We start from the raw sequence: 23543 nt of genomic DNA on the forward strand, positions 1-23543 counted from the left end.
ATGAGTGGATTAAAATGCAGTGGTACATACACAGAATGGAATGCTACATGGCTTGAAAAAGAAGGAAATCTTACCTTTTCCAATGGTATGTATGGACCTAGAGATCATTATGCTAAGTGAAATAAGCTAGGCAGAGAAAGACAATTATCATATGATCTCACTTACATGTGGAATCTAATAAACAAAATGAACTGAGGAACAGAATAGAGGCAGAGGCGGGGTCACAGGGAGTAAAAAGGCAGCTGTCAGAGGGAAGGAGGGGAAGGGAAAGGGGTGAAATTATATATACATAAAACATAAATACAGCCTGACCAGGCGTTGGTGCAGTGCATAGAGCATCGGACTGGGATGCGGAGGACTCAGGTCAAGACCCCGAGTTCACCATCTTGAGTGTGGGCTCATCCAGTTTGAGCAAGGCTCACCAGCTTGAGCCCAAGGTCACTGGATTGAGCAAGGGTTCACTCTGTCTGCTGTAGCCCCCGGTCAAGGCACATATGAGAAAGCAATCAATGAGCAACTAAGGTGCTGCAACAAATAACTGATGCTTCTCAGCTCTCTCCCTTCCTGTCTGTTCGTCCCTATCTGTCCCTCTTGCTGACTCTCTCTGTCTCTGTCACAAAACAAACAAAAAACATAGATACAGATAACAGCACAGCAAATCCAGAGGGATGGGGGGAGGGTGTCAGGGGAAGCAGGCACAGGGGTAGAATGGGGGACACAAGTCTACCCCCTGTTTTTCTCCTCAATTACTTGTCAGAGAACATGGTGTTTATCTCGTTCTGGATTTTCATAAATTAAAACCAGTTTCCTTTTGATTACCCTTGTGTAAGATCTTCATGAAAATTGTTTTCCCACACTTGTTATGAACTTTCTAATAAAATGTAAAAAACAAAAAAATATTTTTCATAAAACAGCCAAAGGAAGTATTAATTATGTGGAAATATTTCTTACACTTATAAAAATAATCTGTGAAGGTAATTTAGGCTTCCAGAAGAAAAGCAAAAGGAATATTTTAGTAACCTAGGAATTATACTGTCTTCCCCCTTTACTTACTCTACATTGCCTTTGTCAGGAAGTCCTGTTGGCTCTCTCTCCAGAATTCATCTACAGCCCAACACCTTCTCACCACATCCATTGTTAATACTCCGGTCCAAATCACTATTATTTTCCCCCTTGTAATAATAAGCTAACTAGGTCTCCCTGTATCTCTCTTGACTCCCCACCCCACCCCCAGTTATTCTCAAACCAGCAGCTGCAGTTATCCTTTTAAACTATCCAATAATTTCACATTTCATTCATGATAAAAGACGACTAATCTCTTTTCTCTCCCTCTCTTATTTCATAATACTGCCCTTGCCGATACTCTTGGAATGTGCCAGGCATGTCCCACCTCCTGCCTCAGCACTTTTGCTCCAATGTCACTACCTAAACAAGACCCATTCTGACCAACCTATTTAAAAACTGCAAGCTACCCTTCAGCACTCCCTCCACACACACACACCACACTCACACTAGTCATTCCCTTTATATTGTTTTTTTCCCATAGCAGTTATTACTTTTTTTTATTATTATTATTAAATTTAATGCAGTAATATTGATAAATCAGGGTACATATGTTGAGAGAAACATCTCCAGATTATTTTGACATTTGATTGTGCTGTATACCCCTCCCCCAAAGACAAATTGTCTTCTGTCACCTTTAATCTGGTTTTCTTTGTGCCCCTCCCCTCCCCCACTCCCTCTCTCCATCCTCACCCCATCCCTCCTCCCCCCACCCACCCACCCCCCTTGCCATCACATTCTTTTTTTTTTTTTTATAAATTTTTATTAATGTTAATGGGATGACATTAATAATTATGGGTACATATATTCAAAGAAAACATGTCTAGGTTATCTTGTCATTAAATTATGTTGCATACCCCTCGCCCAGAGTCAGATTGTCTTCCGTCACCCTCTAACTAGTTTTCTCTGTGCCCCTCCCCCTCCTCCTCCCCCTAAATCTCTCCCTCCCTCCCTCCTGCGTCCTCCCTCCCCCCACCCCTGGTAACCACCAAACTCTTGTCCATGTCTCTTAGTCTCGTTTTTATGTTCCACCAATGTATGTAATCATGTAGTTCTTGTTTTTTTCTGATTTACTTATTTCACTCCGTATAATGTTATCAAGATCCCACCATTTTGCTATAAATGATCTAAAGTCATCATTTCTTATGGCTGAGTAGTATTCCATAGTGTATATGTGCCACATCTTCTTTATCCAATCTTCTATTGAAGGGCTTTTTGGTTGTTTCCATGTCTTGGCCACTGTGAACAGTGCTGCTATGAACATGGGGCTACATGTGTCTTTACGTATCAATGATTCTGAGGTTTTGGGGTATACACCCAGTAGAGGGATTACTGGGTCATAAGGTAGTTCTATTTGCAGTTTTTTGAGGAACCACCATACTTTCCTCCATAGTGGTTGTACTACTTTACATTCCCACCAACAGTGTATGAGGGTTCCTTTTTCTCCACAGCCTCTCCAACATTTGTTATTACCCATCTTGTTGATAATAGCTAATCTAACACGTGTGAGGAGGTATCTCATTGTAGTTTTGATTTGCATTTCTCTAATAGCTAATGAAGCTGAGCATCTTTTCATATATCTGTTGGCCATTTGTATTTCTTCCTGGGAGAAGTGTCTGTTCATGTCCTCTTCCCATTTTTTTATTGGATTGTTTGTTTGTTTGTTGTTGAGTTTTATGAGTTCTTTGTAAATTTTGGATATTAGGCCCTTATCTGAGCTGTCGTTTGAAAATATCAGTTCCCATTTAGTTGGCTGTCTGTTTATTTTGATATCAGTTTCTCTTCTGAGCAAAAACTTTTTATTCTGATGTAGTCCCATTCATTTATCTTTGCCTTCACTTCTCTTGCCATTGGAGTCAAGTTCATAAAATGTTCTTTAAAACCCAGATCCATGAGTTTACTACCTATGTCTTCTTCTATGTACTTTATTGTTTCAGATCTTATATTTAGGTCTTTGATCCATTTTGAATTAATTTTAGTACACGGGGACAGGCTGTAGTCGAGTTTCATTCTTTTGCATGTGGCTTTCCAGTTTTCCCAACACCATTTGTTGAAGAGGCTTTCTTTTCTCCATTGTGTGTTGTTGGCCACTTTATCAAAGATTATTTGACCATATATATGTGGTTTTATTTCTGGGCTTTCTATTCTGTTCCATTGGTCTGAGTGTCTATTTTTCTGCCAATACCATGCAGTTTTGATTATTGTGGCCCTATAATATAGTTTAAAGTCAGGTATTGTAATGCCCCCAGCTTCATTCTTTTTCCTTAGGATTGCTTTGGCTATTCGGGGTTTTTTATAGTTCCATATAAATCTGATGATTTTTTGTTCCATTTCTTTAAAAAATGTTATAGGAATTTTGATGGGAATTGCATTAAATTTATATATTACTTTGGGTAATATGGCCATTTTAATTATATTTATTCTTCCTATCCAAGAACAAGGAATATTTTTCCATCTCATTGTGTCTTTTTCTATTTCTCTTAGCAATGCCTTGTAGTTTTCTTTATATAGGTCCTTTACATTCTTTGTTATGTTTATTCCTAGGTATTTTATTTTTTTTGTTGCAAACGTGAAGAGGATTATTTTTCTGAGTTCGTTTTCTAATATTTCATTGTTGGCATATAGAAAGGCTATGGACTTCTGTATGTTAATTTTGTATCCTGCGACCTTACTGTATTGGTTTATTGTTTCTAGTAATCTTTTTGTGGAGTCCTTTGGGTTTTCGATGTATAGGATCATATCATCAGCAAAAAGTGATACCTTTACTTCTTCTTTTCCGATATGGATGCCTTTTATTTCTTTGTCTTGTCTGATTGCTCTGGCCAGCACTTCTAGCACCACGTTAAATAAGAGTGGAGAGAGTGGACACCCCTGTCGTGTTCCTGATTTAAGGTGGAAAGTCCTCAGTTTTACGCCATTTAATATGATGTTGGCTGATGGTTTATCATATATGGCCTTTATTATGTTGAGATATTTTCCTTCTATACCCATTTTGTTGAGAGTCTTAAACATAAAATTGTGTTGTATTTTATCGAAAGCCTTTTCTGCATCTATTGATAAGATCATGTGGTTTTTGTTCTTTGTTTTGTTGATATGGTGTATTACGTTAACTGTTTTACGTATGTTGAACCATCCTTGAGATTCTGGAATGAATCCCACTTGATAATTATGTATTATTTTTTTAATATGTTGTTGTATTCGATTTGCCAGTATTTTGTTTAGTATTTTAGCATCTGTATTCATTAGAGATATTGGTCTGTAGTTTTCTTTTTTTGTGCCATCCTTGCCAGGTTTTGGTATGAGGGTTATGTTGGCCTCATAAAATGTGTTTGGAAGTATTGCTTCTTCTTCAATTTTTTGGAAGACTTTGAGTAGAATAGGAACCAAGTCTTCTTTGAATGTTTGATAGAATTCACTAGTATAACCATCTGGACCTGGACTTTTATTTTTGGGGAGGTTTTTAATAGTTTTTTCTATTTCCTCCCTGCTGATTGGTCTGTTTAGGCTTTCTGCTTCTTCATGACTCAGTTTAGGAAGGTTGTATTGTTCTAGGAATTTATCCATTTCTTCTAGATTGTTGTATTTGGAGGCATATAGTTCTTCATAGTATTCTACAATAATTCTTTGTATATCTATGATGTCTGTGGTGATCTCTCCTCTTTCATTTTGGATTTTATTTATTTGAGTCCTGTGTCTTTTTTCCTTGGTGAGTCTTGCCAAGGGTTTGTCGAGTTTGTTGATCTTTTCAAAGAACCAGCACCTTGTTTTATTGATTTTTTCTATAGTTTTTCTGTTCTCTATTTCATTTATTTCTGCTCTGATTTTTATTATCTCCTTTCTTCGGCTGGTTTTGGGTTGTCTTTGTTCTTCTTTTTCTAGTTCCTTAAGGTGTGAAGTTAAGTGGTTTACTTCGGCTCTCTCTTGTTTGTTCATATAGGCCTGAAGTGATATGAACTTTCCTCTTATTACTGCTTTTGCTGCATCCCAGAGATTCTGATATGTCGTATTTTCATTTTCATTTGTCTGTATATACCTTTTGATCTCTGCGCTTATTTCTTCTTTGACCCATTCATTTTTTAGAAGTATGTTGTTTAGTTTCCACAATTTTGTGGGTTTTTCCCCCTCTTTTTTACAGTTGAATTCTAGTTTCAAGGCTTTATGATCAGAGAATATGCTTGGCACAATTTCAATTTTTCTAAATTTGCTGATATTGTCTTTGTGGCCCAACATATGGTCAATTCTTGAGAATATTCCATGTACACTAGAGAAAAATGTATACTCTGTCGCTTTGGGATGAAGTGTCCTGTAGATGTCTATCATATCCAGGTGTTCTAGTATTTCATTTAAGGCCACTATATCTTTATTGATTCTCTGTTTGGATGACCAATCTAGAGCTGTCAGCGGTGTATTGAGGTCTCCAAGTATGATTGTATTTTTGTCAGTTTTTGTTTTAAGGTCAATAAGTAGCTGTCTTATATATTTTGGTGCTCCTTGGTTAGGTTCATATATATTAAGGATTGTTATGTCTTCTTGATTCAGTGTCCCCTTAATCATTATGAAATGACCAGTTTTGTCTCTGAGTACTTTTTCTGTCTTGTAGTCAGCATTATTAGATATGAGTATTGCTACACCTGCTTTTTTTTGGGTGTTGTTTGCTTGGAGTATTGTTTTCCAGCCTTTCACTTTGAATTTGTTTTTATCCTTGTTGCTTAGATGAGTTTCTTGTAGGCAGCATACAGTTGGATTTTCTTTTTTAATCCATTCTGCTACTCTGTGTCTTTTTATTGGTAAGTTTAATCCATTTACATTTAGTGTAATTATTGACACTTGTGGGTTCCCTATTGCCATTTTATAAATTGCTTTCTGTTAGTTTTGTATCTTGTTTGATTCTTCTCTTTTGTTTTTCTATCATTTGTTTTTGTTTGTTTGTATTCCATACTTCTTTCCTCTGTTGCTACCTTTTTTAAGTCAAGTGTTTTTGTGGTGGTTTTTTCAAGGGTGGTTACCATTAAGTAATGAAAAGGGTACCTACCATATTCATTGTAGTACCTTTTCTTGTGAGTATTTCTGCGCTTCATCGTCCTTTGCTACTGTTAATCTTCATCCTTTCTCCCCTTTTTTTTTCTTTTGTTGTCACAGTTTAAGTTTGGTTTTATTGTTTTCTTGGTGGAGCTGTTACTTGTGGTTATGTTCTCTTTTGTTCTTTGAATCTGGTTGGAAAACCCCCTTTAGTATTTCCTGTAGTGGGGGCTTTCTGAGGATAAATTCTCTCATCTTTTCTGTATTTGTGAATATTTTTATATCTCCTTCGTACTTGAAGGATATCTTTGATGGGTATAGTATTCTTGGTTGAAAGTTCCTCTCTTTCAGGGCTTTAAATATTGGGGTCCACTCTCTTCTAGCTTGTAGAGTTTCTGCTGAGAAATCTGATGATAATCTAATAGGCCTTCCTTTATATGTTGTATTCTTCTTTTCCCTGGCTGCCTTGAGAATTTTTTCTTTGTCATTGGTTTGTGTCATCTTCATTATGATGTGCCTTGGAGTGGGTTTGTTGGGGTTAAGAAAACTCGGTGTTCTGTTTGCTTCTTGAATTTGAGGCTTTAATTCTTTCCACAGGCTTGGGAAGTTCTCATCTATTATTTGTTTGAGTATATTCTCCATTCCATTTTCTTTCTCTTCTCCCTCTGATATACCTATTATTCTTATGTTATTCTTTCTGATGGAGTCAGACAATTCCTGTAGGGCTTTCTCGTTTTTTATTATTTTTGAGTCTCTTTCTTCTTCTCTCTGTTGTGCCTCAAGTTGCTTGTCTTCTATTTCACTGATCCTGTCTTCTATCTGGGCTGTTCTATTAGCTAAGCTTCTTACCTCGTTTTTCAGCTCTTGAATTGAGTTTTTCATTTCTGTTTGATTTGTTTTTATAGTTTCAATTTCCTTGGTAATATATTCTTTGTGATCGTTGAGTTGTTTTCTGATTTCCCTAAATTGCCTTTCTGTGTTTTCTTGTATATCTCTGAGTATTATTAAGATTTCTATTTTAAATTCTCTGTCATTTGGCTCCAAGGCTTCCAATATGTTAAATCTTTTCTTCCTAGATTTTTCCACATCTATTTGTGTTACCTCTCTGTCTTTTGTATCCATAATGTTTGATTTCCTTTTTCTTATTGGCATCTGAAGGTGGTCTTGATGATAGTGTTAATTAGAATTAATAAAAAATAAAAAGGAAAAGAAAAAAAAAAAAAAGAAAACACTCCACAAAAAAAAAGTAATAATTTATTATTTCCCCCTTTTTTCTTTCTTCTCTTCCCCTCCTCTCACCTCCTTAGGGAAATATCATGATGACCTGTGAATTACATTATGCTAAATGGAACAAAAACTGCCTATAATGTAGGGCCTGATTTGGGGTGAAGAGTTCAAGGGGCAAAAAAGGGAGTAGCGACCTACTAAATACAAAAAAAAAAAAAAGGGAGAAAATCTTAGACAAGCATAAAATGATTTGCTTTTAAGTGATGGTCGACTAAGAGATATAATGAGAGGGATGAGAGGGAAACAGAAAAAAGGAGAGAAAAAACAATAATTAAAGAAGAAAAAAATAAAAATAAAAATAATAAGTAAAAATCTGTTGTATTAAGTGGAGCGAAGACTAAATACAATGGAGACTTTGGGTTGGGAGGAATGCTAGTGAGTTAAAAAGCAATGTAAAAAGTGCCCAAAATGCCACAAAAACAATCAAATAAGGAAAAACCAAGAACAAAAGCAGAAGAAGAAAAAAAAGAACAACAACAACAAAAGAAACCCCACAAAAACTTGAGTCCCAAATTAAATAATTTGTTCGTGATTGAGGCTTAAATGGGAGGAAAAGTAAAAGGAGAAAAGAAGAAATGAATAGAAAGGAAAAAATAAGAGTAAGAGAGAAACGAAGGAAGAGAAAAAGGAAAGGAAAAAAACAAAAGGGGAGAGAGTGAGAGTTAAGGGTTTTGGAGTGTAACCCTAAAGGAGAGTTAGGATGAAGAAAAGAAATAAAATGTAACACTCATGGGTAGTGTAGTTCAAGAAAAGGGTAGCATAAGATGGGCAGAGAGTAAAAGGACCTAGGTGGAAGAAATAGAAATAATAAGAAAGGCAATAAGATAGAAGAAAGAAACAACAACAACAAAGAATTAGTGGAACAAGTTATAAAGTCTGTGGATTTTTCTTGATTTTGAGAGGTTAACTTCTTCCTTTTTTCTTTTCTCTCACTCTTCCTGGTCGGTGACTCTGTACCCCAGGTTCTGCCCCTGTGTCACTCTTAGGTAGGAATTTGCAGTTTATAGGATTCTATGGCAATGTCATATAATTGGCTTTAGTCTCGCTGGTAGTCAAGGCTTGTTGGCGTTTGCAGAGTCCAACAATGAGAGAGTTTGCTTTCCTGGAGTCTCTTTCCTAGTCTCCCCTTCCTGAATTAGCAGCCTGATGATCCAGCTATGAGGCTGCCACTGCTTCTGTCTGGGGAGTAAGAGGCTCAAAGAGCTGGGAAATCCCCACTCTATCCTCACTCAGCGCAAGGCTCTGGGTAAGGCTTTGGCAGTCAGAGCCTCCAGCGTAATCAGGTGGGGCTGGGAGTCAATTGTTGTCAAGGTGACTGTTCAGCGCCTACCATTCAGTTGGACCACTCAACCCAGGCTTTCCACACTTGGTAGCCTGTTTTGGCTGGGAAGAAGAAGCACTAGTCGCTGTTTGCTTTATGGATCTTAATATCTGCCAAGTCCCTCTTGTTAGGTATATCCCTGAATATGGAGGCTCTGTCAATCAGAAGTTGCCCCCGCCCCTTTAGCAAAAGGCACTGAAAAATATCACGCCTCTTGTTTTGGATCGCTGAACTGGGAGAGATCTTATCAATTAGAGCCCCGTGGGTGCGTAGATTTCGTGGGTTAAGCTAATTTCAGTGATTGGATCCATAGCTGTGCTCCAGAAAGAATTTCAGGCTGCCTGCGCGCCCCTCCCCCCAACGCTTGATTGTTAGCTTGAATGGCTGGGTGAGGTGCCCCGCCCACGGACAGAATCTCCTGACTAGGAAAGACAGCCTTGGTGCCCCTCCCGGACCATGGCTCGGGGCATGCACGCACGGTTTCTCGGCACGCCAGTGGCCGGGGACCACGGCACGGGGCGCGCGCGCGGTTTCTCCGCACGCCAGTGGACAGGGACCGCGGCCGGGGCACGCGCGGGGTTTCTCCGCACGCCAGTGGCCGGGGACCGCGGCATGGGGCGCGCGCGCGGTTTCTCAGCACGCCAGTGGACGGGGCCTCTCTGGATCGCGGCACCGGGCACACGGTTTCTCGTCACGCCAGTGGTTGGACTGCGGCACGGGGGGGGGGGCGCGCGGCTTCTCAGGGTATGCTGGGGCGGCCGCCAGTGCCCAGGCTGCCGTCCCGAGTGTGGGCGGGCAGCTGCACGTGTGGGTTGACTCACCACAGGTGTACTCCCTCCTGGGCAACAGTCCTTCTGCTTTCAGTGTGTGTGTGTGTGGAAGTCTGGAATGCTCTGAGGATAAATTTTTCTGTTTCTAGTTGATAAATTTGTTGAGATTTTGGGGAGATCTGTCGGACGCGCTGCTCATGGCGCCATTTCCGTGACGTCACTCCGCAGTTATTACTTTTAACCATGATTATTTCATATTATCTGTCTTCCCCTCATAAATATGTAAGCATCATAAAGATGGATTTTTGTTGTCTCACTAATGTATCAAGTACAGTAACTAACATATAACAAGTGCTCAATAAATACTGAATAAACCATTTTCAAGTGAATGGAAGTTATAATAAGGTAAAAGTTAGCTGGTTGTTCTCCATGAGAGAGAAAACAAGTAACAAAGAGAAATGTATAACAAGAAAGTAATAGGGGTGACAAGATGGCGATGGAGTAGGCGGACGTACCAACTCTCACCTCTCAGAACCAAAGTGGACTACAACTTAATATTAAGAACCATCACCTGGAAAAACCAACTTTGGACTAAACTAAGAGGACTCTTCAACCAAGGAACACTAAAGAATCCACACCAAGACTGGTAGGAAAAGCGGAAACGCGAAGAGGGCTGCCCAGCTCCCGGGAGCTAACGGCAGCTGGGAGAGACTCGTGGCAGGAAGTGAGTTTAGCAGAGAGGGGAGGGTCCTGAGTCCCAGGAACATAGCCCCAGCCTGCAGCTCCAGAGCCTAGAAGAAGCATATGGACAGTATTAGCTGTGAAACAAGTCAGGATACTGTTTGTGAGAAAGAGACTGATTTCTCAGATGCAGGATTCTTCTTAAAGAGACCACACAGAAAACCTCTTTCACAACCACTTTCCTGGGGATCCAGGGAATGGGGAGAGAGGAGAGGACCAGAGAAACAGGAAGAGAGTGTAATCTAGGAGGCACAGGGAGAAACACTTTCAGGGACAGCCACTCTAACCCCTGGGCTGAGTCACTCCCCAAATCTGAAGTGAATATTTCCCCTGGAACCAGCAATATCAGCAAAGGGAAGCAGGACACCAGCCAAACAAGCTCTCCCGCGGCACTCAGAGCACAGTTGCTTAGAAGGAGGGAGCCTTAAGAAATACTGTATTGAAAAAAAAAAGAAAAAAGAAAAAAATACTGTATTGAGTGCTAGGGTCTGAGCAGCAGCACCCCACCCACACTGCTGAGGGCTTGCCAGAGGACAGGCAGCAGTGAGACAGAAAAGTGCAGTCCCATCAGCAGGTGCGGAAGCCGGGCTGGCCATGACAAAGGCCCGGCGTGAGCTCAGTCTTACATGGCTGGGGAAAAAGGGGCATACAAAAGTGGTCCTACCGGCTGCAGGCCCTCCTGCAATTCCGCCCACAGGAAAAGGCCAAAGCCTGGGAACTTCAGAGATCTGTGGCTTAGCACTGGCACACAGCCTTGCCCGGCCCACAGAGCTGGGGCTTGCGGCCTGACTCTCAAGCACAGCTCTGCCTGCAGGGGTGGGGCAAACGCCCAGGAACAGGCAGAAACTTGGGGCTGAGCAAAGGTGCTCACCCCTACCCATGGTGCCGAGGCTTGTGGCCCAGAACATGGCACACAACCCACCCGAGGTGGCAGGACGAAGGCTGAGGCTTGTAGACCTGAGCACATGAACACAACCCCTCCCATGTAGGAGAGGTGGAAACTGCAGAAATGGAAATGAAAAAAAAGCTGGGGTAGCAATACTTATATCAGACAAAATGGACTTTAAAACAAAGGATATAGTAAGAGATAAAGAAGGTCATTACAGATGACGTCAGAGTAATGGCGGGGTAGGAAGCGATACCGATAAATCTCCCCCAAAACTCAACAAGATCTTCAACGAGAAACAGAAAAACCTATACTTGGAGCTTCCAGATGCTTCGCAATACACCCAAAGGTATGATTGAGTGAAAAATTGGCTAAATATATAACCAAACCCCGAAGAAAATAGGGAGTAAGAAATGCTCCGCCTTCCTCACTAACCTAAACAGGGCGGCTTTCTCTGGTAACTGTGAATATAGAAACTGAGGCGGGCAAAGGGGGTGAATACATCCAGGCCGCGACACAAATGGCCGAACCAGGCTGTGGCACGGAGATCCAAGCCAAGGAAAATCTGATCCTGTGGCAACCCGGGCAATACAAGCTAACACTCGCACCAAACCCAAACAAAGAAAGACAAGCGGGGCAGCCATTTTACCCAGTCTCCCGGTTGGTGCGCAGTTAGTGGGCGAGAGATTTCTTCCTAAGCCCCGGAAGTGGGTGCCCGTGTTGCCCCACGGAGAGGCAGGGTCAGAGGCCTTTCTGTGGGCCGAGGGCAGAGTCTCTGGGCAGCCCCAGCGCCCTGGGAAAGCCACGCACGGGAGGGAGTGAGAACTAATTCCAACGGTGGAGATTTTCCGTACTGGAGGGTGTTTCACTCAGAGGGAAACGCGGCCGACCTCATATCCTGGTTTGCGCACGCAGATAAGGAGTGAGCGATTCCTCCGAGTGCCTCGGCAGTGCACGCCCGTGTTCGCACAGAGGGGCAGAGTCAGGGGCCTTTGTGTGGGCCAAAGCGGAATCTCGGGCCGCCCCAGCGCCTTGCAAAAGCCGCGCAGGGGGACAGAGCGAGACTCAATTCCAACGCTGCAACTTTTCCCTGTGGTTGGGGGTTTCACTCAGAGCGTGAGACTGCTGGCCGGATATCCTGGTCTGCGCGCGCAGCCAGTGAGTGAGAGTTTCCTCCAAGCGCCCCGGAAGTGGGCGCCCGCCTGTGTTACCGGACAGAGTGGCAGAGCCAGAGGTCTTTGAGTGGGCGGAAACCCCGCCTGATTATGCTAGCAGCTCTGACTGACTGAGCCTTACCCAGAGCCCTGTGCTGAGTGGAAATAGAGTGGGGAGTTGCCAGCTCTTTGAGCCTCTTACTATCCAGGCAGAGGAAGCAGCAACCCCATAGCTGGATTATCAGGCTACTAATTGAGGAAGGAAAGACTAGGAGAAAGGCTCCAGGAACATGGACTCTCTCACTGTCGGAGCCTATAAATGCTAATAGCCTCGACTGCCAACGAGACTAAAGCACAATACATGACATTGCCATAGAGACTTATCAACTGCAAACCTCCACCTGAGCGTGGCAAAGGGGCAAAACCCGGGGTACAGAGTCACCGACCAGGAAGAGGGAGAGAAAAGAAAAAGCAAGAAGATAACCTCTCAAAATCAAGAATAATCTGCAGACTTTATAACCTATCCCATTTTATTATATTTGTTCGTTTGTTTCTCTTATCTTCATTCTTGATACTTTTTTTTTCCTCCTCCAATTTGGCCGATTAACTCTCTACCGGTCTTACTCTCTCCTCTCCTTGAACTACACTACCCATAAGTGTTACATCTCCCATTATCTTTTCTCTTCTCTTCCTTTCTCTCTATGAGGGTTGCACTCCAAAACCCTTAACTCTCTCTCTCTCTCTCTCCTTTCTTTTTTCTTCTTTTAGTGGTTCCCTCTTTTTTTTTCTTTCTCTCTCTTTCTTTTCTCCCTCTATATTAGTTTCTTCCTTTCTCCTTTACATCTCCTCTCATTCAAACCTCAATAACAAACATATTATCTTATCTGGGACTCAAACTTATGTTTGTGGCATTTTGGGGGGTTTTTACTTCACCTTTTTAACTCACTAGCAGTGCTCCCATCCCTGGCTCTCCATATTATCTAGTTCTTGTTCCACTAAATACAATAGTAATTTTTTAATTTGTCCCCCCATTTTTCTGTTTTCCTCTTAATCCTCTCATCATAACTCTTAGACAACCAACACCTAAAAGCAAATCATTTTATTCTTGACCCAAATTTTTTCCTTATTTGCTTTTTGTGGGTCCATATGCTCTTTTTTTTCTTTTTTCTTTCTTTCTTTTTTTTTTTTTTTTTTTTTGCCCCTTTATTACTTTTCCCCAATTGAGGCCCTCCATCACAGGCATTGTTTGTTATAATTCACAGTCCACCACAAGATTTTATCAAGAAAGAGGGGAGAGGAGAGGAGAGGAAAAAAGGAGGGGGGGAATAATTTCCTTTTTTTTTTTTTTAAATTTTTATTTTATTTTATTTTTCTTTATTTCATTATTAATTTTTTTTAAAAAAAAAACAACTCTTTTCGATTTTTTTTTATTATTTTTTTAAACTTTTTATTCTTTATTAAATCTCATTAATACTATCAACAAAACCACCCTCAGATGCCATTAAGGAAGAGAAAATCGAATATCATGGATACAAAAGAAAGAGAGGTAACACAGCTAGATGAGGAAAAATCTATGGAGAAAAAATTTAATATATTGGAAACCTTGGAGCTAAATGACGGAGAATTCAAGAGAGAAATCCTAAAAATCCTCCGAGATATACAAGAAAACACAGAAAGGCAATTTAGGGAGCTCAGAAAACAACTCAATGAACACAAAGAATATATGTCCAAGGAAATTGAAACTATAAAAACAAATCAAACAGAGATGAAAAACTCAATTCACGAGCTGAAAAACGAAGTAACAAGCTTAGCTAATAGAACAGCCCAGATAGAAGAGAGGATTAGTGAAATAGAAGACAAGCAACTTGAGGCACAACAGAGAGAAGAAGAAAGAGACTCAAAAATTAAAAAAAAATGAGATAGCCCTACAAGAATTATCTGACTCCATCAAAAAGAATAACATAAGAATAATAGGTATATCAGAGGGAGAAGACAGAGAAAATGGAATGGAGAACATACTCAAACAAATAATAGATGAGAACTTCCCAAGCCTGTGGAAAGAACTAAAGCCTCAAGTTCAAGAAGCAAACAGAACTCCGAGTTTTCTTAACCCCAACAAACCTACTCCAAGTCATATCATAATGAAATTGACACAAACCAACAGCAAAGAAAAAATTCTCAAGGCAGCCAGGGAAAAGAAGAATACAACATATAAAGGAAGGCCCATTAGATTATCATCAGATTTCTCAGCAGAAACTCTACAAGCTAGAAGAGAGTGGACCCCAATATTTAAAGTCCTGAAAGAGAGGAACTTTCAGTCACGAATACTATACCCATCAAAGCTATGCTTCAAATATGAAGGAGAAATAAAAACATTCACAGATACAGAAAAGATGAGGGAATTTATCATCAGAAAACCCCCACTCCAGGAATTACTAAAGGGGGTTCTCCAATCAGATACAAAGAACAAAAAAAAACAGAGACACAAGTAAAAGCTCCAAGAAGAACACAATAAAACCAAATTTAAACTGTGACAACAACAAAAAGAAAGAGGGGGAGAAGATGGAGATTAACAGTAGCAAAGGACGATGGAGTGCAAAAGTACTCACAAAATAGTTCGCTACAATGAACAGGGTAGGGACCCTTTTCATTATTCAAAGGTAACCACCATTGAAAAAACCACCAGAGAAGCACATGAGATAAAAAAGATAGCAACAGTGGAAAGATGTATGGAATACAACCAAATAAAAACAAAAGATAGAAAAACAAAAGAGAAGGTTCAAACAAGACACAAAACTAACAGAAAGCAAGATATAAAATGGCAATAGGGAACTCACAAGTATCAATAATTACACTAAATGTAAACGGATTAAACTCACCAATAAAAAGGCACAGAGTAGCAGAATGGATTAAAAAAGAAAATCCAACTGTATGCTGCCTACAGGAAACTCATCTAAGTAACAAGGATAAAAACAAATTCAAAGTGAAAGGCTAGAAAACAATACTCCAAGCAAATAACATCCAAAAAAAAGCAGGTGTAGCAATACTCATATCGGATAATGCTGACTACAAGACAGGAAAAGTACTCAGAGACAAAAATGGCCATTTCATAATGGCTAAGGGGACACTGAATCAAGAAGACATAACAATTCTTAATATATATGCACCAAACCAAGGAGCACCAAAATATATAAGACAGCTACTTATTGATCTTAAAACAAAAACTGACAAAAATACAATCATACTTGGAGACCTCAATACACCGCTGACGGCTCTAGATCGGTCATCCAAACAGAGAATCAACAAAGACATAGTGGCCTTAAACAAAACACTAGAGCACCTGGATATGATAGACATCTACAGGACATTTCATCCCAAAGTGACTGAGTATACATTTTCCTCCAGTGTACATGGATCATTCTCAAGAATTGACCATATGTTGGGCCACAAAAACAACATCAGCAAATTCAGAAAAATCGAAGTTGTACCAAGCATATTTTCTGATCATAAAGCCTTGAAACTAGAATTCAACTGCAAAAAAGAGGAAAAAAATCCCACAAAAATGTGGAAACTAAACAACATACTTTTAAAAAATGAATGGGTCAAAGAAGAAATAAGTGCAGAGATCAAAAGATATATACAGACTAATGAAAATGACAATACGACATATCAGAATCTATGGGATGCAGCAAAAGCAGTGATAAGAGGGAAGTTCATATCACTTCAGGCATATATGAACAAACAAGAGAGAGCCCAAGTGAACCACTTAACTTCCCACCTTAAGGAACTAGAAAAAGAAGAACAAAGACAACCCAAAACCAGCCGAAGAAAGGAGATAATAAAAATCAGAGCAGAAATAAATGAAGTAGAGAACAGAAAAACTATAGAAAAAATTAATAGAACAAGGAGCTGGTTCTTTGAAAAGATCAACAAAATTGACAAACCCTTGGCAAGACTTACCAAGGAAAAAAGAGAAAGAACTCATATAAACAAAATCCAAAATGAAAGAGGAGAAATCACCACGGACACCGTAGATATACAAAGAATTATTGTAGAATACTATGAAAAACTTTATGCCACTCAATTCAACAACCTAGAAGAAATGGATAAATTCCTAGAAAAATACAACCTTCCTAGACTGAGTCAAGAAGAAGCAGAAAGCCTAAACAGACCTATCAGTAGAGAAGAAATAGAAAAAACCATTAAAAACCTCCCCAAAAATAAAAGTCCAGGCCCTGACGGCTATACCAGCGAATTTTATCAAACATTCAAAGAAAACTTGGTTCCTATTCTACTCAAAGTCTTCCAAAAAATTGAAGAAGAAGCAATACTTCCATACACATTTTACAAAGCCAAAATAACCCTCATACCAAAACCAGGCAAGAATGGCACAAAAAAAGAAAACTACAGACCAATATCTCTAATGAATACAGATGCTAAAATACTAAACAAAATACTAGCAAATCGAATACAACAACATATTAAAAAAATAATACATCATGATCAAGTGGGATTCATTCCAGAATCTCAAGGATGGTTCAACATACGTAAAACGGTTAATGTAATACACCATATCAACAAAACAAAGAACAAAAACCACATGATCTTATCAATAGACGCAGAAAAGGCTTTCGATAAAATACAACACAATTTTATGTTTAAGACTCTCAACAAAATGGGTATAGAAGGAAAATATCTCAACATGATAAAGGCCATATATGATAAACCATCAGCTAACATCATATTAAATGGCACTAAACTGAAGGCTTTCCCCCTTAAATCAGGAACAAGACAGGGTTGTCCACTCTCTCCACTCTTATTTAATGTGGTACTAGAGGTTCTAGCCAGAGCAATCAGACAAGACAAAGAAATAAAAGGCATCCATATCGGAAAAGAAGAAGTAAAGGTATCACTTTTTGCAGATGATATGATCCTATACATCGAAAACCCCAAAGAATCCACAAAAAGACTACTAGAAACAATAAGCCAATACAGTAAGGTCGCAGGATACAAAATTAACATACAGAAGTCAATAGCCTTTCTATATGCCAACAATGAAACAACTGAGAAGGAACTCAAAAGAATAATCCCCTTCACGATCGCAACAAAAAAAATAAAATACTTAGGAATAAACATAACAAAGAATGTAAAGGACTTATATAATGAAAACTATAAACCATTGTTAAGGGAAATCGAAAAAGATATAATGAGATGGAAGAATATACCTTGTTCTTGGCTAGGAAGAATAAATATAATCAAGATGGCTCTATTACCCAAAGCAATATACAAATTTAATGCAATTCCCATCAAACTTCCAATGACATTTTTTAAAGAAATAGAGCAAAAAATCATCAGATTTATATGGAACTATAAAAAACCCCGAATAGCCAAAGCAATCCTAAAGAAAAAGAATGAAGCTGGGGGCATTTCAATACCTGACTTCAAACTCTATTATAGGGCCACGACAATCAAAACAGCATGGTATTGGCAGAAAAATAGACACTCAGACCAATGGAACAGAATAGAAAGTCCAGAAATAAAACCACATATATATAGTCAAATAATTTTTGATAAAGGGGCCAACAACACACAATGGAGAAAAGAAAGCCTCTTCAATAAATGGTGCTGGGAAAACTGGAAAGCCACATGCAAAAGAATGAAACTGGACTACAGTCTCTCCCCCTGTACAAAAATTAACTCAAAATGGATCAAAGATCTAAACATAAGACCTGAAACAATTAAGTACATAGAAGAAAACATAGGTACTCAACTCAGGGACCTGGGTTTTAAAGAGCATTTTATGAATTTGACTCCAATGGCAAGAGAAGTGAAGGCAAAAATTAATGAATGGGACTACATCAGACTAAGAAGTTTTTGCTCAGCAAGAGAAACTGATAACAAAATAAACAGAAAGCCAACTAAATGGGAAATGATTTTTTCAAACGACTGCTCAGATAAGGGCCTAATATCCAAAATATACAAAGAACTCATAAAACTCAACAACAAACAAACAATCCAATAAAAAAATGGGAAGAGGATATGAATAGACACTTCTCCCAGGAAGAAATACAAATGGCCAACAGATATATGAAAAGATGCTCATCTTCTTTAGCTATTAGAGAAATGCAAATCAAAACTACAATGAGATACCACCTCACACCTGTTCGATTAGCTGTTATTAGCAAGTCAGGTAACAGCAAATGTTGGAGAGGCTGTGGAGAAAAAGGAACCCTCATCCACTGTTGGTGGGAATGTAAAGTAGTACAACCATTATGGAAGAAAGTATGGTGGTTCCTCAAAAAACTGAAAATAGAACTACCTTATGACCCAGCAATCCCTCTACTGGGTATATATCCCAAAAACTCAGAAACATTGATACGTAAAGACACATGCAGCCCCATGTTTATTGCAGCATTGTTCACAGTGGCCAGGACATGGAAACAACCAAAAAGCCCATCAATAGACGACTGGATAAAGAAGATGTGGCACATATACACTATGGAATACTACTCAGCCATAAGAAATGATGACATCGGAACATTTACAGCAAAATGGTGGGATCTTGATAACATGATACGAAGCGAAATAAGTAAATCAGAAAAAAACAGGAACTGTATTATTCCATACGTAGGTGGGACATAATAGTGAAACTAAGAGACATTGATAAGATTGTGGTGGTTACGGGGGGGAGGGGGGAATGGGAGAGGGATAGGGGGTGGGGAGGGGCACAAAGAAAACAAGATAGAAGGTGACAGAGGACAATCTGACTTTGGGTGGTGGGTATGCAACATAATTGAACGACAAGATAACCTGGACTTGTTATCTTTGAATATATGTATCCTGATTTATTGATGTCACCCCATTAAAAAAATAAAATTATATAAATAAAAAAAAAAAAAGAAGGTCATTACATAATGATAAAGGGAGCAACTCAACCAGAAGATATAACCATTATAAATATCTATGTACCTAATATAGGAGCACCTAAATATATAAAGCAGACTTTGATGGATATAAAGGGCAAGATTAACAGCAATACTATAATAGTAGGGGATTTCAATACCCCACTAAAATCACTAAATAGATCCTCAAGAAAGAAAATTAACAAAGAAACAGCAGACTTAAAGGACATATGAGATCAACTCGATTTAATAGATATCTTCAGAAACTTTCATCCTAAAGCAGCAAAATATACAATCTTTTCAAGATCCCATGGTACATTCTCTAGGATAGACCACATGTTAGAGTACAATAGCAGTTTCAACAAATTCAAGAAGATTGAAATCATATCAAGCATTTTCTCTGATCACAATGGCATAAAACTAGTAATCAATCACAACAGAAAAATTGAAAAATACTCCAACACTTGGAAACTAAATAGCATGTTACTAAATAATGAATGGGTTAACAATGAGATCAAAGAAGAAATTTAAAAATTCCTAGAAACAAATAACGAGCACACAACAACTCAAAATTTATGGGACACAGCAAAAGCAGTACTGAGAGGGAAGTTTATAGCATTATAGGTATACCTTAAGGAGCTAGAAAAAGCTCAAATAAACAACATAACCCTGCATCTAAAAGAACTAGAAAAAGAACAACAAATAAAGCCCAGAGATAGTAGAAGGAAGAAAATAATAAAGATCAGACCAGAAATAAATGACATAGAGGATAAAGAAACAATACAGAGGATCAAGGAAACAAGGAGCTGGTTCTTTGAAAAGGTAAACAAGATTGATGAACCTTTAACCAGACTCACCAAGAAAAAAAGAGAGAGGACTCAAATAAATAAAATTAGAAATGAGAATGGAGAAATAACAACTGACACAACAGAAATACAAAGGATTGTAAAAAAAAATACTATGAAGAACTGTACACCAAAACACTAGACAACCTAGATGAAATAGACAAATTCCTTGAAACATATAATATTTCAAAAATCAATCTGGAAGAATCAGAAAACCTAAACAGACCGATCAAAACAGTTATCAAAAAACTCCCAACAAACAAAAGCCCGGGGTCTGATGGCTTCACAAGTGAATTCTACCAAATATTCAAAGAAGAACTAACTCCTATCCTTCTTAAGCTATTTCAAAGAATTCAAGAGGAAGGAAGACTTCCAAGCTGCTTTTATGAAGTGAGCATAATTCTGATTTCAAAACCAGGCAAAGACAACACAAAAAAAGAAAATTATAGGTCAATATCCCTGATGAGTCTAGATGCTAAAATCCTCAACAAAATATTAGTCAACTAGATCCAGCAATACATTTAAAAAATCATATACCATAATCAAGTGAGACTTATTCTGGGGAGGCTGGCTGGTACAATATTCACAAATCAATCAATGTGATTCATCACATAAACAAAAGGAAGGATAGAAAAAACATGAGAATTTCAATACATGCAGAAAAAGCATTTGAAAAAATCCAGCACCCATTCATGATCAAAACTCTCAGCAAAGTGGGAATACAGGGAACATACCTCATCATGATAAAAGCCATCTAAGACAAACCCATAGCCAACTTTATACTCAATGGGCAAAAATTAAAAGCAATCCCCTTAAGATCAGGAACAAGGTAGAGGTGCCTCCTTTCAACACTCTTATTCAACATAGTTCTGGAAGTCCTGGCCACAGCAAACAGACAAGAAGAAGAAATAAAAAGGCATCCAAATAGAAAAGAAGAAGTAAAACTATCATTATTTGCAGATGATATGATATTGTATATAGAAAACCCTAACATCTCAGTCAAAAAACTACTGGACCTGATAAATGAATTCAGCAAGGTGGCAGGATATAAAATTAATACTCAGAAATCAGAGGCATTTTTATACACCAACAGTGAACTGTCAGAAAGAGAAATTAAGGAAACAATCCCCTTCACTATTGCAACCAAAAAAATAAAGTACCTAGGAGTAATTTAACCAAGGAGATTAAAGATTTGTACTCAGAAAATTATAAAACATTGATAAAAAAAAATCAAGGAAGATACAAACAAGTGGAAGCATATACCATGGTCATGCTTAGGAAGAATAAACATCATTAAAATGTCTATATTACTGTGGACAAGGCCCACTGAGGGTGAGGGCGACGGAGATGCAGAGACCGGACTCCGGGAACCAGGTTCAGTGACGCAGATCTGCTTTATTCAGGAAGTAAGCTAGATTATATACACAGGTTCAGCCTATAGGGTGTTACAGCATGTTCCTCAAAGCCAATGGCTGAAAAGGTCAGGGATCTGCGTGACTGACCCTGAGTTACTTCCTTACAGAGGGTGAGCTCCCTCCTGGGTGTGCCTAGGAGGGTTTCAGGTGCTGGAGTGTTCTCACAGCATTGCATCACCCACAGCTGCTAGGAATGCGCTCTGTGGTCTACTCACATATTACTCAAAGCAATTTATAAATTTAATGCAATACCAATTAAAATACCAATGACATATTTCAAAGATATAGAACACAAATTCCAAAAAATTATATGGAACCAAAAAAGAACACTAATAGCCTCAGCAATCTTGAAAAGGAAGAATAAAGTCGAGGTATCACACTTCCTGATATCAAGTTATACTATAAGGCCATTGTACTCAAAACAGCTTGGTACTGGCATAAGAACAGGCATATAGATCAATTGAACAGAACAGAGAACCCAGAAATAAACCCACACCTTTATGGACAACTGATATTTGACAAAGGAGGTAAGAGCAAACAATGGAGTAAAGATAGCCTCTTCAACAAATGGTGTTAGGAAAATTGGACAGCTACCTGCAAAAAAATGAAACTAGACCACCAACCTACACCATTCACAAAAATAAACTCAAAATGGATAAAAGACTTAAATGTAAGCTGTGAAGCCATAAGTATCTTAGAAGAAAACATAGGCAGTAAGCTCTCGGACATCTCTCGCAGCAATATAGTTGCTGATTTATCTCCACGAGCAAGTGAAATAAAAGACAGGATAAACAAATGGGACTATATCAAACTAAAAAGCTTTTACACAGCTAAAGACAATGAGAACAGAATAAAAAGACAAACTACACAATGGGAGAATATATTCGACAATACATCTGATAAGGGGTTAATAACCAAAATTTAGAAAGAACTTGTAAAACTCAACACCAGGAAGATAAACAATCCAATCAAAAATGGGCAAAAGATACAAAAAAAATGGGCAAAAGAAATGAATAGACACTTCTCCAAAGAGATCATACAGATGGCCAATAGGCAGATGAAAAAATACTCAACATCTCTAATCATTAGAGAAATGCAAATTAAAACCACAATGAGGCCCTGGCCGGTTGGCTCAGTGGTAGAGCATCGGCCTGGCATGCAGGAGTCCCGAGTTTGATTCCCAGCCAGGGCACACAGGAGAAGTGCCCATCTGCTTCTCCACCCCCCCTCCTCTCTGTCTCTCTCTTCCCCTTCCGCAGCCAAGGCTCCATTGGAGCAAAAAGATGGCCCGGGTGCTGGGGATGGCTCCTTGGCCTCTGCCCCAGATGCTAGAGTGGCTCTGGTCACGACAGAGCGACGCCCCGAATGGGCAGAGCATTGCCCTTGGTGGGCATGCCGGGTGGATCCCGGTCGGGCGCATGCTGGAGTCTGTCTGACTGCCTCCCCATTTCCAGCTTCAGAAAAATAAATAAATTAAAAAAAAAAAACCCACAATGAGATATTACCTCATATCAGTCAGAATGGCGCTCATCAACAAAACAACACAGAATAAGTGCTAGTGAGGATGTGGCGAAAATGGAACCCTCCTGCACTGCTGGTGGAATTGCAGATTGGTGCAGCCACTGTGGAAAACAGCATGGAGATTCCTCAAAAAATTAAAAATCAAACTGCCTTTTCACCAGCTATCCCACTTTTAGGAATATACCCCAAAAACACTATAGCACTGATTCAAAAGGAGAAATGCACCCCCATGTTTATGGCAGCATTGTTCACAATAGCAAAGATTTAGAAACAGCCCAAGTGTCCGTCAGTAGACGAGTGGATTAAAAAGCAGTGGTACCTATATACAATTGAATACTATGGGGCCATGAAAAAGAAGGAAATCTTACCTTTTGCAACAAAATGGATGGACATGAAAACTATTACGTTAAGTGAAATAAGCCAGGCAGAAAAAGAAAAATATCATATGACCTCACTCATTTGAGGAATCCAATGAACAATGTGAACTGAGGAATGGAATTGAGACAGAGGAGAGATCAAAGGGACCAGAGGAAAAGAGAACAGAGGGAAAGGGGAGGATAGGAGGGGAAAAACCTGAAGGGAAGGGGGGAGGGCGCTATGGGGAGAAGGACAAGGGAGAT

At 39.2% G+C, this 23543-nt stretch overlaps 1 protein-coding gene across 1 annotated transcript in view; it reads right to left on the reverse strand.

Moving 5' to 3' along the window:
• The window catches only part of LOC136398384 (uncharacterized), a 212904-nt gene extending 191537 nt beyond the window's left edge, over nt 1-21367 (reverse strand). The window contains exon 1 of the mRNA XM_066372681.1: nt 21251-21367. Coding sequence (XP_066228778.1) covers nt 21251-21259 — 9 coding nt within the window. The 5' untranslated portion in view covers nt 21260-21367. The remainder of the gene's footprint in view (nt 1-21250) is intronic.
• Nucleotides 21368-23543: the final 2176 nt, after the last annotated feature.

This window comes from Saccopteryx leptura, chromosome 3 (genome assembly GCF_036850995.1).
Source record: "Saccopteryx leptura isolate mSacLep1 chromosome 3, mSacLep1_pri_phased_curated, whole genome shotgun sequence".
NCBI classification, from domain to species: Eukaryota; Metazoa; Chordata; class Mammalia; order Chiroptera; family Emballonuridae; genus Saccopteryx; species Saccopteryx leptura.